General features: G+C 41.9%; 1 protein-coding gene across 7 annotated transcripts in view; it reads left to right on the forward strand.

Moving 5' to 3' along the window:
- The window catches only part of NTRK2 (neurotrophic receptor tyrosine kinase 2), a 311,589-nt gene that overhangs the window by 154,882 nt on the left and 142,312 nt on the right, over positions 1–14,395 (forward strand). For 5 of the 7 annotated variants that reach the window (XM_037023528.2, XM_037023529.2, XM_037023530.2 and 2 more), the window contains one exon: positions 12,993–13,040. The exons of the other annotated variants lie outside the window; for them this stretch is intronic. In XM_037023528.2, coding sequence (XP_036879423.2) covers positions 12,993–13,040 — 48 coding nt within the window. The remainder of the gene's footprint in view (positions 1–12,992; positions 13,041–14,395) is intronic. 7 annotated transcript variants of the gene reach the window in all.

Consider the following 14,395-nt stretch of genomic DNA (forward strand, 5'->3'; position numbering starts at 1 on the left):
GGAGTAAATTCCAAGATCTGGATATGGCTTGATTGAGGACCCAAACGCTGTGACCAGGATCCACCTTTGGGCTCTCTTCTGTTAGACTGGCTGGACTTGGAGACAAACTTTGCTCTCATGGTTGCAGCAAAGATGACTTCCATCCACTCCTGATGCTGCATCCTTCCAGATGCCTGTCCAGTAGGAAAGTGAACATCACTGATGTCAACCTTTGTACCATGCCCTAGGATTGGTTTTGATCAAACTAACTTTAGTCACATGCCAATTCTTGAGCCAAGGAAGGAATGGCATTGTGCTGATTTTTTATGCCTGAGTCACTGGTTCCTTTTTGAATCACACTGGCTGCTGGGGGGTAGGTGTGTAACCAAATAAAAATCATCACCAACTGAGGAGGAAGTGGATACAGAATGGCAATCCAAATAGCAACAACCATAAACAAACAGAGCAAACAAACTAGAATAGTCTCCTCAGGTCACCATAATAAAATATCACAGACTGCGTTGCTTAAGTAACATGTATTTATTTTCCTATAGTTCTAGATTCTACATGTCCAAGATCAAGGTCCAGCCAATAAGATTCCTGGTGAGGGCCTTCTTCGTGGCTTGTAGACATCCATGTGGCTTTTCTTCTGCAGCTTATATATATATAGAGAAAGCCCTGGTGACCATTCTTATAAGGACACAGCCCTATAAGAGTAGGACCCCACCCTCATGACCTCCTTAATTACTTTCTTCAAGGTCCCATCAGCCACATTGGGGGTTGGTGCTCCAACAGATAAATTTTCGGGCTACACAGCTAAGTCCAGACACACAAAAAATGATCATTCCCAGCTATGCATTTCTAATTAATCCTGTTTTAGGTGGGCTTTTATTTCTTGAGAGTCAATTATTTTTATGATTTTATAGCCTGAGTGTAAATGTGCTTGGTAGCTTCTGATGTCCACTTTGAAGAACCCCCAGCCATGTATATAATCATGTGGCATCTACTTAATAGCTATGAATTTAGGGACCAAGGAGGTTCCTGAAGATTGGAATTTAGTTAGGATTCTAGAACTGTAAAAGAATTTGACAGCTTTTTTAGACAGACCAGAGGACCTTGGACCTTTTTGGGTTCATCTTTTAGAAGTGAAGTGTTCTTAGTGAAAAGTTATGAGCGCCACAAAAAAGGCAGAGGACTGAGACTAGAATTAGACCTCTTGACAATTTGAATAATGGTGATGTTGTCCAGCTTCATCATCTACACATACCATCAGAAAAAAAAAATCAAAATTTTGATTTAAAAAAAACAACAAATTTCACCTTGATAATGAAGATTTCCATGGTTGGTAGATTCCATTATATTAAGAAAAGATACTTCCCCAAGATGAGGTCTGAAAATGTGACAAACAGGGACAGTATCTTTGGAACAAAGTTATAACCTTCTAAGGGGATTGCTTGCATGGGAACAGCTCTTATTTCTCAATATTTTATAGTAAGTTTTTAAAAACATCTTGCATTTCTTTATCATTGACATTTATATGTTATACAGTTATGTGCATACCTGCATATGCTTTAGAGAGAACATATATGGACATGTGCTTCTTTTAATCAGATACAGTGTAATCTTCCTATAAAATAATAGTCCCATGTTTTTATAAATATAATTTCCTTTTCATAAGGTTTGCTTGGAACATCCCTATTGCGTCAGTCAGAATGGGCTAGGTTATGTTGCAGAAACAAATAACTCTCAGAACAGAAAAGATGATTTTTTTTTCATGTTGTATGTGAAATACTGTTTGGCAAGGGATGCTTATATTATTTATCTGAGCTTCCAGGAACCCAGAACTTTATGGTGTCACAGTTCACTGTGGCAGGATGAAGAGGAAGTGGAAAACACTGAACTGATTATTAAATCTTCTGCCTAGAAGTGACACATGTCATTTCTATTACCGTTTCATTGGCAAAGACAAGTAACATGGATTGATGGTGGGGAGGGTCCAATCCTCTGCTTAGAGGAAGAGAGGGGAACAGTGCCATGTCTAATACAACTGTGAACCCATTTATACTAAATCTGGCTCTTGATCAAAGAACACCAAAGTGGAAAGTTAGAATTCATTAATTTATTCATTCAACAAATCTCTATTGAGCACTCAAAATGTATTAGGCTCTATACTCAGTGCTAAAAGCACAAGGGGAGGAGACAAGATAGAAATATTTGCTGCTCATAAAGTACTTGCAGTTTAGGGAGAGGTTATACCAAAAACGTAGATAATTACAATTCAGAATGAGATGAGCTACGGTGGGAAAGAAGAGTGTTCCTTGGAGATACAGAGAACAGTAATCAACAGTATTGAATGTTCCTACTGTTGTCTGACTTCTTTAAAACTCAGTCCCTACTACTTTAGGGACATCTTATGCCTTTTTTAAAAGTCCATCCAGTCAAAGCCAATGGGCAATTCAGATATTTGTTGAGTATCTCCCATGTGTAAAATACCCTGGTTGAAACGGTTGTAATTGTTATGAAGCTTATGGAAGAGTATGAAGAACAAAGTAAGATTTTTTTTTAACTGAGCTTAAAATGGAATAAGAGAAGTAAGATGATATAAATGATTAGTACAGTGGAGAATGTGGTATTTATCCTTAGACAAACAACCTGAATGTCAGTGGGGTGTTTCTGATTTGGGGAATGTAAAAATGCTTCCATGATGGAGTGACTCTTGGGTGAATCTTGTTGAGTAGGTCAAGTTCAATGATCAAAAGTGGGGCTTGACAGTTACATGTCAGGTGGAAGAACAGCTGGCACAAAGACACAAAACTGAGAAGTTCCAAATAGGCAGCAACTGTGATTATTTTATTCTATTCTTATTACATCCCCAACATTTATCACACAGTCTTGCAGCTTTCAGGTAGTCAAAGAACAGTGTTGAATGAATAATGAAAAAAATAGGAAAATTCAAGGCATGTTCATTTAAGGAATGCAAACTAACAGTTTAGGATATGGGGTGTTTTAAGGGCAGACATAAGAGCTAAAGCTCGAGCCAGGTCATAGGGCAAGGACAAGGTTTTAAATGCCATTAAGGATTTTGGATTTTATTATTTCTTTACCCTGATGTTTATATATCAGAGTGTCAATAGAGGTCTTACAGACACTTCAGCTCACATGATCCTAAAACTCATGTAGGCAGGACAGTGATTATTACCCCAAGGATGGACTCTTAGGGAGACTAAGCCACTGTGGGGCGACTGTCAGGAAATGTTGGGCCAAGACTCAAACCCAGGACTGAGTGGGATCAGTTCTGTTCCTGTCCCTTCATACTGCATTGACTCTCTGTCCTTGGGCCAGAACAGTGCTTTTTGGTGCTTGGGAGCAGCAGAAATGGCAGTATCAGAGTTGTTTCTTTTGAGGTATAAGACAAACTGCGAGAGAAAGGGATGGGCAGCAAGGACACCAATGAAGAGGCCATTGGGATGACCTGAGAGAAGACTGACCTGGGGTGACAGGGGGTGTAGACAGCTGGAGTTTCTTTTGAATAGAGAGAAAAGGTTTGGGGATGAATTCCGTCTCTGCTGGCCTAGGACATAGACTGGTGTTCCCCAGTCTCAGCACCACTGACATTTTGGGCCTGAAATGCGTTGTTGGGGGCTGCCCTGTTCGTTGCTGGCTGGTTACCAGCAGCCCTGGCCTCTGCCGTGGCATGCTGGTGCACACTTCCCCTGCCTCACCTCCCATTGTGATGACCCCAAATGTCTCCAGACATTGCTGAACTCCCACTGGGAGGGGAATTGTCCCCATTTGAGGACCGTTGACCTTGCCAGTCAGTTTTGATTAGTTTCCAGAAAAGCAGTGGGTCTTACAGAGCACATCAGACACTTGGTGGGAAAACACTCAGAAAAGAAATGCAGTTTCATCTTGGGCTTCTTCCATGGACAGTGTGTAATCACCTTAAGCGACGCTAAGCAAGGTGGCTGATAGTTAATTTGTGTGGCCGGCAGTGCATTTTAAACAATGGGTTTTCATTTTGTTCTGCTTAGGGTCATTTTATTAAATTATTTTTATTCAGCGTCCAGCTTTATAAGTGCATATAATCTTATTATATCATATTCCATTATGGGAGTTTCCTAGGAGAAGAGTGCACTTACTTAATAAAATTAAGTAAACATCTTGGCTATTGTGTCAGTCTCACACTTTTCCTGACCTTGACTGGATTCAAGACTGTGTGCATGTGCAGTGAGGGTGGGTGGGATGCGAAGGGAGACGGTGGGTCACTGAGAAGAAAGACGAGGGTGCTGAAGGATGACACAGAAGCAGGTCACTGCATTCCTAGACTGGAGGGAAGAATTTGAATACAGTTGGAAGTGGAATCATGGCTAGAAATGCTACTACCTTTCTTCTCCCTCCAAAGCTCCATAATACAGCCACAAAAAATTTTCTTACATGGTGCTTTGCATTAGTTACAGCAAACGTTGGTGTAGAGGAACTGCGCGCGTGCGCACACACACACACACACATATTAAGCATAAATATGAATATAACTCTAATATAGCAGAAATTGCAAAGTCGTTTCCAAATGCATTTAATATGGCAGCACTTTGTGCAAGGAAGAGCAGAGAGCTTAGCCTTCCTCCATTTTGGCCTCACTTGCTGACTGGGCACAAGCGACAGGTCTGAGTAAATCAGCCAAGGTCTGAGTCATTGTTGGGTTTTCCATGGAAACAAAAGCTCATGGGAATTTGGCATAATGTTTTCTCAAGACTATAGGTTTGTCCTTCTCTTTGAGGACCACTAACACCACTTCTAAGATTCCCTGAGCATCAGCCAATTTCCTTCCCAGAGACTTGCTCTGAGTGCTTACAACAGTCTTTTGCAGAGAGAGGGGAATTTGGGGCGGATCTCAGGCAGGCAGTCACCCAGTGAGAAGACAGTGTTAACAGGGAAATTTTGTGTGTGTGCAACCAGGCATCACCTACCTTCTGCAAGGAGCTTTTGACAGCTGAAAAAAAATGTTTCCTAGAGCATTTTGAGCTCTCACTGGGGGGCTACCAGACAAAGGCACAGCTCTGGTATGACTCTTCTGTCTGTTAACTCCTGTTAGTAAGCAGACACTGCCCCTGCCTTTCTCGAAGTTCTGAGCTTAGAAACTAATTATTAGGAGTTTGGGTTGCATTTTTTACCTGCTTAAGGAAGACAGTGACCAAAGACAGTGATCTTTGTTAAAGAAAAAGCTTTCAGAATGTATAATACATTTAAAAACCCAACGTTTTGTACAGTTTAATTGCAAATGATGAAGATATCAACCAAGTGAATGTTCTTTGAAATATTCTATATGTTCAAAATGAAAGAGGGGAGGAGTTGGTAATTTTTTTCCCTCAAAATTAAATGTTTGAAATATGAGATCAGGATATTTTGCCACATTCCAAGCAAGTCTAGTTACATCTCTTCCCACGTGAGGCTTCTGAACTTTAAGTCTGTAGGATTTAAGACTTTAGGCTGCTTTCATTTTTTTAAAATGCTGCAATAGAAGCTGACCAATTTTTCCTAATTAAAGTAATATCTAATCTCTAGTAAATTTCCTGGCATATAGCAAGTATTCAGTAAGTACTGTTTTCTAAAATTGCTTTTGCAGAGTACAGGCTCTTCTCTCAAGATGGGGATCTAGTGACCCAAAAGCATCTGAATATTATTTAGGCAGGAGAAAAATCTAGGCCAGTTGACTGAGTGTTTTTTTTTAAATTGCACATGAGCTCACATTCCCAAAATACCCATGCTCAGAAAAGCTCCATAAGGCCATGTGGCAATTTGCCCTCAGTCCTAAGTGCCTAATGATTAGTACTGTAGATTGCTAGAGCTTGAACAGGCCTTTGATGCCATTTCTCAACCTCTGTGTTCATGGAGTTGGAAGCAGAGCTTATGAGGGGGGAAATGACTCACCCAAGGTGGTGCATCCTGCAGTGTTTAGAGAGAGCTCGTGTCTGACACTTTGTCTGGTATCTTTATTCAACACTCCTGCTGGGTTCCAAGTACTGCTCACCTTTAAATACTGTCCTTGCTGAGGTCCCACTGGAGGACCACAAATGAATAGGCAGGGTAGCAGATCTATTTGCAAAACATAGTGGTTTTTTATGTTGGGTGTATAATTTACATGTTGCATATTTATCAGAATTGCTATGCTATAGATTATTATTCTTTTAAAAAATTGTTCTTCATTCATTTGGCAAGTATTTTTGGAGGGTCTGTGCTAGGCACTGGAGATGGTGACCTATGTGGAAAAGATCCCTGTAGCAAATACCATTGGTGCCCCACCCATATTGTGTCTCCTTTCACTGTCCCATGCTTGCCTGCTCCAAGCCCTCATGACTCTTTGCCTCAGTGCTTTCTTTTTCCTGGAAGCCCTTAGCCAATGGCACAGGGTAAATAATTCAACTTCCTCACCTTTTAGATGGAATGACTCTGAGGCGCATTGCAAATTGTCTCTCTGAGGGCCTAGAGATCTGAACTCAGCTTATAACTCATTGCCACAGTGTAACCCATTGGCTGAAGCATCCATTGTGGGCTTCCTCCCTCTAGGGGTCACCTGCTCTCATCCCCTCTATGGTTCCTGGATCTCTTCTTAATAAACTGCCTTTACTTGAGTCCTTGTGTCAGTCTGTTTCTGAGGGAGCCTCATCTAAGATGGTCTTTGACTTCTTGGAACTCGAGTTCTAGTAGAGGATATGGACAATGAATGGTAAACCACATACATGAGGTCATTTATCGGTACGTGCTGAGAAGGATGAGATGAGAGTGCAGAGGGCAGACTCTCACTGACATGGTGAGGCTGGCCCCATCTAAGGATGGGACAGCTGACCTGAGACCTGAAGGATGAGAAGTGGGGAGGCAGGAAAAGAGGCCTTGAAGAGGATTCTGGGAGGAGGTGAGAGAATGCTCACAGCGATCAGGAGCAGGGAAGAGGCCAGTGTGGTGGAGTCATGGGAGGGGAGGGGGGCTGTGGTGGGTTGGCTGAGGCCCCATCACCTGGGACTCTCTAGTGATGATCAGAAGTTTACAGTAAATGCAATGATAAGCCTTTAAAGGATGTTGGGCAGGGAATGCAATAATCTGATTTCTTCTTGAAAATGATTACTCTGGCAGCTCTGTGGAAAGATTAGCGGAGGCGAGAATGGGGCAGGGGCTGAGTCAGAAGCTGCTGCAGAAATCTAGGTGAGAGATGATTACTGGTGGAGGAGTTACTATTCTTCTCAGGATCATGTCTTGGGGGCGACAAGGAATGAAGGCAGTAGACAAAAGTATGGAGCAACCAGCAAAGCATTAATGAGGAGTGTAAAGAGGAGAAAAAAACTCCCGCTAATCAGGAGGGGCTCCAAGGGAGCATACCATTAGGCTGCAGTGACTTAGGTTTACAAGCACAAAAATGGAGAAATGTACATGATTGGCAGGGGCTTGTTGCTAGGGCAGACCTGGATTCAAAAGAAACAACTCCCTTGTTTTTTAGGCTGAATTTTCCAGGTGTCCAGGGTGTTGCTTCTTGTTTACTGCTAAGCCTTGACCCTAGGTCCCTCCTGACTGCAATTTATTGGGGCCTTGAAACTTACCTGCCTGCATCCCACTAACCTGCCTCAAGGTGAAGGATGGTTCTCAGTACCCAGATCCCACTGTTAATAGGATACATAGTTAAACTGAAGTTAAATGCAGAGTCCATATGCTTTTATATCTTTGTCTCTAAACTATTTATGTATATTTCAGTGGTTCACAGCATTTTGCAGTGAAGAATCCTTTGAGAATCTAATGAAATCTTTGAACTTTCTCTCCTGAATAATGCAAATATACATAGATAGACAATTTTGAATTTGTGTTGGGGGTTGGGAAGTCGTGGAGACAGTTAATAAAACCTTAAGTAATAACACCATTTTTGTTGTCTACATGTATTAGGGTAAGCTCTCTACCATAGTAAATAAGACCCAAAGTGGATAGTGGCTCAAATACAATAGTTTATTTTTTGCATATGAATGAGAGTTGGAGAATAAGTAGCTCAGCTTCATTGGCTTTTAGGTAGAATAACTCGGTTTCCACTCCTTCTATATTCACAAAACAATACTGGGAGAATTAGCAGAGAATTTATCTTTTATCTTCAAATCATAGCTTCCCGGTTTGCTGTCAGCATTGTCTTCTTTCTGCACAAGAAGAGGAAAATCTTGGATAGCTACATGGGGGTCGTGATGGACCAGCCTGGAAATGGTACCCCCTGCTCTGTTCACCTTCCATTGGCTAGAATTTAATTGTCTGGCCCACCCAACTTCAGGGAAGGCTGGGCAGTGTAGTTTAGCTGGGGCCTAGGAAAAAAGAGGGAAAAAGCTTTCAGAGAGCAGCTAGCAGTTTCAGCCATAATAGACATATTTTCCTTTATTTTGCTACAGTGGACGTGTTCAGTGTTACTTTCTTTAGAAAACAGTACAAGTCACATTGGAACTTTGAGGGAGGAAGTGGAGGAAGACAATGAAGGTTGGCCAGGAAGATTCCAAGACACTTGCCATCATTATTTCCAGAACCAGTTTAATTCAGAGCAAGCCCCTTTCCCATAGTGTGAACATGGGACTTACATAAAGGTTGTGTCTTTAAGTGAAAGATTAAGATTTAATTAAAGTGGAAACTTGGCCCTAGACTACACTGTTCTGTGCCCTTAGCAACTGGAATTAATTTGGAGCACACTATGGCTCACCCGGATTATGTGTCAGTGGGAAAAGGAGATGACTGTATTGTTAACAAAGTGATCCTTTGCACTCATTTCCCTTCACTCCAGTGACCAGCCCTCCTGGTTCTCTGTTTGAGGTTACAAGCAATGGCTGGTCAATCAAACACTTATTAAGTGTCTGCACTGGGCTCAACACTGTCTAGCCCACATGTCCCTGCAGCAAAACAGCCCAGAGAATCCTCTTTTATGTGTCCTATAGGGAGTGGGTGTGGCCATAAGATGCTGGAGGTAAAGTACATGGCTATCAGGGAATCCTATTTTCCTATCAACTTCAGTTACAGTGTGAGAGATGCTGTCCTTGGGGGTGGAGGGTGGTCAGTCTTGCCTTAAAACACAAAGAAATAATGTTTGCAAGCACAGAAAATTTTAATTTATCCAGAGTTGAAAGAGAGGAAAGCTGATTTTTCTCCTAATATACTAAAATGATTTTTCTAAGACTGAAAGAAAGAAAAAAATCCAGAAGCTGCATTCTCTGGAGATCAGACCCCTTTTGGCAATGACATTCAGTATTTGTGCAATTCTGCACCCACAAGGAAGATTAGATTGCTTCCACCTTGTCTGCTTCTTGCTCCTTCCTCTGATTCTCTCACTTGCATCATAAATATTCCTTTTCAACCCCGTGAATATTAGCCATTTCCTTTGAGAGATGTTTGAAAAGCAATCGTTATTACCATTTATTGTATTTAGTTTGGACCCCATCTTAGAGTTATTAATCTGTTAATGTGCTGCTTTTTCCTACATTTCTCTTCTCTGGTCAGGGAAGATTGAACTTTCTTCAAGATGAGATGGATTTAATTGGTTAATTTCATAATTTAGAGTCTTTGTTGGTCGAGATGCTGAAAAGAAGAACTCCTTTAAACTCACTGCACTACATTTGCTATTGAAGGAGCCCTTTATTTTGCAGTGAATAAAGTAAATAAGGTTTAAAATGGAAAATAGAATGTTTGGCCGGACTCTGCTCCCAGTGGGTGAAACATCACAGGAAATTGAGAAATTGTTTCTTTTTAGGCCTGTGGGAAATTTTTGCTGGTGAAATTTATTATTAAGGTTTTCAGACTACTGATTAAATCCATCAAGGGATACCTGCCAAATGAGGGACAGCTTCCGGGTGGGGGGAGGTACCAGTGGAAACTTGCTCTATCTGGTCTGCTACGTTTTCCATCAGGGTATGGTCATTAGGCTGCATTCCCTCTTAGGTAATAATTTTGTTACTGTTAAAGTGAACTTAGAAATGTTTAAGCAATTTAGTGTGAAGTTTGTCAAAAGCTAGCTGATGTTGGTTGTCCTTTATTGTGTACTTGCAAAAAAAGGTGTTTTATGTGCACAAATCAGAAATGTGTCTCAGGTACGGCATCTAGCTTCCATTTTCCACTTAAACCCTGGGCTCTAGAACTTGGGTGAATCTGCTTCTTTATGCATTATATCCGTGTAGTGAGCTCCAGACCTGAGGTCTCAACGCTGAATGGTTCCACCTTACATTTTTTCTGCAGAGACACCTTATCTGGGTTTGTGCCCTATACCCACACTCTGAGTTTAACCCTTATGCCTGTTTCTTGGAGACACTATGGGTAGCAACACCATATGTCTCATTGTCCACACCCAAAACATTCCTTGCTCACCTCCCATACTCCCCTGAACATGCCATCAATTATCACACCTTTGGTTCCCCTAAATATGCCTGACAGACATCTCCCTCTTTTCCCTGCCTCATCTCCCCAGTCCCAGGTTCAGGCCACAGTTCTTCCAGGCGCTGTTATCTCTCAAAGCCTCCTTGACCAGTCTTACCCTCTCATAATCCTATTTCCACACTGCAGCCAAAACGATTTTTCTAAAATTAATTGTGATCATTTTACTGCCCTACCTGAGGATCTGGTTGTTTTGTTTTGTTTTAGGGCCTACCTGCAATTTTCTTTATAAAGCCCAAGCTTCCAGCCTGGCCCTTGCTTCTGTTTCTCAGTTTGTTGCCTTCCTAGCTATGTCAGCCCACGGCATATGCCGAGCTGCCCAGGCTAGCCACCGCTGGACTGCTTTCAGTGCAAATGTCCCCTCTGCTTTTCTCCATTCTTGGCTTATTCTAATCTGTTATTCAGAAGCCAGAGAACCCTCTCTTGACCCACCTCATCTAGACTGGGGCAAATGCCTAGACACACTCCCATAGCTAACCCTCAGTTGTCAGCCCCTTGCGGGGAGGTCGTGCAGCTCATTTCTCTTAGAATCCACTGCTATGCCTGTTGAATATATGAATGAGAATAACTACTTATAGTGCTTTTCTGTATACAACACTGAATCCTGATTCTAATGCTGGCAACTTTGGCTGATTTTGGCTAAGTATTTTGTAAGATGGGTAAGGCACCTATGAAGGAATGAAAACTCTGGATTTGGCACTCAAAAGGCTGAGGTTCTGCGCAGTCACGGCAAGCTGTGAGTGACTAAGTCTGTCATAGCCTCTCTGAGTCCCAATTCCTTGTCAATAAACAGAGGATAATATGTTAGAGGATTTGGCTGAGGACTAAGGGGCAGGTTTGTGGGGTGGTTGGGGCACTTGGTGAATTAAAAGGGGTTCTGGCTTTTTTCATCTTGGTGGGTTTCTTTTACTGCATCTGTGCCAAACTCCAGACTAGGAGACGTGGGGTGCGAGGAGTTTCCTGTGGCAAAGATAGAAGAGGGTATTTGCCAGGTCTCTGTTCAGTTAGGTGGGGACAGCAATGGCAGGATGAGAGTAGGAAATAGTTCAACTTTAGATTTCCCATTGGGCGAAGATGGAAAAGACACTCCTACCCTTGGAGACACTGTTGGTGAGAATACGACCAGACACAGTGGGAAACAACTGGGTTACATGTACAGAGAACTTTAAAATATTCATCTCTTTTGACCCACTTATTTCATTTCTAGAATTTATCTAGAGGGAAAGATTTTTCAAAATGGGATTGGAACACCTGAAGATGTGTAAAAATGTTCAATGTGGTTGTATTTGTTACAGTGAATAACTGACAGCAATCTGAATGTGTAATCAGGGAGGGGCTGCTGTGGCGTGGTCCTTCAGGGGCTTCTCTGTAGGTCAGAAACAGGACTTTGAAAACATGCTCAAGGGAAAAAAAACAATCTTTACAAATTCAATCTACTCTTTAATTAAAACTATGCAAATCAAACAAATACAGAAAAACAAAAATTGACCAGTAGGAAAATAGGCTCATTTTGAAAGAGGTTAGTTGTAACTAAGAAAGCCACAGGCACAGGCCTGCTTTGCCAGACTGAAGACCCAGTGAATGAGGTTCACTGTCTTCAGGGCAAGGAATCTTTATTTGGGCATTGGCTAGAGGCCAGAACTTCATCTCATCTTCTAAAACCTGCAGGAAAGCATTCAAAAGAGTATCCATCAAGAATAAAAATCAGTTTAGAATTTGGAGAGTTGAAGTTGTAGGATATCAAGGGAGCAAAGGCTAAACTTAGACTGGAAAGAGGAGCTCAGAAACACAGTTTCTTATTTGGGCTCCACCCCTTTTATCCATCTGGTATCCAAGGATTTCCCCTCTGTGTAGAATTCACTTTGAACCCAGTGGAAATTACCTAGTAGGGAACAGTGGGACCCAGGACAAAAATAGGCATTTCACTGTGGCTTTATTCACCAGAGGACCCCCAAACATTTGGCCGATCTTTCCTCTACATGCCTGGTTGAGGCTTGCGTTATAAGGCACAGAGCCTCTGCGAGCTGTCCAGAGTCACACCGCACAGGAGTAGTGGAATCCAAGAAAAAATGAAGATCCCCTTTTCTCTTCTTGAATCCACATTAGCCCAAGGATCAGTTAACCCACAGGATTTCATGTTCCTTTTTTTCAGTACTTGTCTCAGCTTCACAAAAGGTCTGTTTCTGTTATTATTCCTGCACATTGCTACAGTTCAGAACCATGTGCATTTATCAAATGCACTGTTTGTGTTTTTGCCCCTGCTGCCTTCCTCTTACATGATTCAATACCTGGAAAGAAGAAAGTGAGAAAGAAAGAAAGCTGCTCAGAGCCATTAACCCTGGCTATTGGCTATTTTTCTTGAAGACAGGCTGCTGCCTCTTGCCTGATTTGAGCCTGCATGTTCTCAGAATGAGAAATGAATCTTTACACAGAAGTCCAAGTGTTAGTTTCCAGGTCAAGAGGTAGCTCTGGTACCGAAAGAGCTTTTTGAGGGAGTTGGTTATTCACTAAGGACAGTGCTAAATACCTCTGGTTTACACTTCTCTTTCGAAGTTTATTTTATGTTTTATTGTGGTTTTCAGATTTCTCATGGTTTGGATTTGGGAAAGTAAAATCAAGACAAGGTGTTGGTAAGTAGTTAACTCCCTCCTTCTTTAGATAAGTAATGAGTTTGTGTTGTTTAAGTCGGATGAAACTGCTTAGACCCTCTTTATACTTGGCCCTTGGTTCATTTCCCATGTTCCTTGTTTCTGATTTGCTGAAGAGAGGACTAGAATTTTTTTCCAGAAAAGGCATTCCTTTTGCTAACTGAGTTTAGTAAATGGTTTTATATTTTTGAAGTCAACTTGTTTTTTATCTTATGGGGAAGTGTCAACTGTCATCTCTGGTCTAGATTGTTACTGTGCTTTTAAGAAGGTTCAGGAAATAAAGTGCAACATCATTCTGACTCTATGTACAGCAAAGTTAACTGAATAGTGGAGTCTGGACAATTTTGCATCTTAACTTTTTTCCATTGGCCAAGATGTATTAAATTTCTGAATTGGTAAATCAGCTGTTCATTTACGACCATTTCTCTTTCAAAACAAGACTCTAACGTCCAGACACTGTGATTTGTGCTTGATTGCATTCTATTCCTTGCATTCAGACTGTGTGCTGACAATTGAAAAGCAGAGTTTGTCGCATACCAGATGAGTGCACATAATGTATCTCATCACCGGCATTGAGATCAGGTGTGATCTCCCGGGACCTCCAATTCATTCAGTATGTTCTGTGGGTACTGAGACAATGAGCAGGAATTGCTTAGAAGGGATGAAAAGGGAGACTGTCTCACATCTTGCACGTGCTTTTCCAAGATCTGGCCATCTTAGGCATCTGTGTATTTGTTTTGGTAGCAAGGTCGGCTCTGGGGGAAATTGCAGAGTGGGGGAAGTATCCCCGTGTCGCGGAGCCTTCTCGTTCTGAGCCCTCTTCCTCATCCCATCCACACAAGGAACCCTGCTCCCTTTCCATTTTTATGCCGGATAATCAGTTGCCCTGACCCTTAACTATCCTCATGAATTCAAGGATAATAGCTCTTAACCAGTAAAGGGAGAGTCAAGATGTGGCCACGATGGAACATTAAGCTCAACAGCTCAGGATTTGTTGGGACTCCCAGGGGGCACATTTCAGGTACATCTCATCACAGTCACTTTGCCAAGATTCCAGAGAGTGTCCTACTGGGCAGTCTTAACGGTGTCCTGCTTTAAGTCTCTTTGCTCTGCCTCTGTGTGTGTGTGTGTGTGTGTGTGGTGGATGGAGGCTTCCTTCCACTAAATAGCTAATTGCTCTAACCACTTAAACATTTTCCAGGCCGATCTGCCCTGCTGAGAGGTGCTTCCAAAACAGGGTTTCACTCTTTTCGGCCACAGCAGAAAGAATTCTTCTTCAGAATTGTGCTTTCAGCTACATTCCATTCAGAGATGCTGCTGCATTAAATTGTGGGTTT

Source organism: Manis javanica, chromosome 2 (genome assembly GCF_040802235.1).
Source record: "Manis javanica isolate MJ-LG chromosome 2, MJ_LKY, whole genome shotgun sequence".
Taxonomy (NCBI): Eukaryota; Metazoa; Chordata; class Mammalia; order Pholidota; family Manidae; genus Manis; species Manis javanica.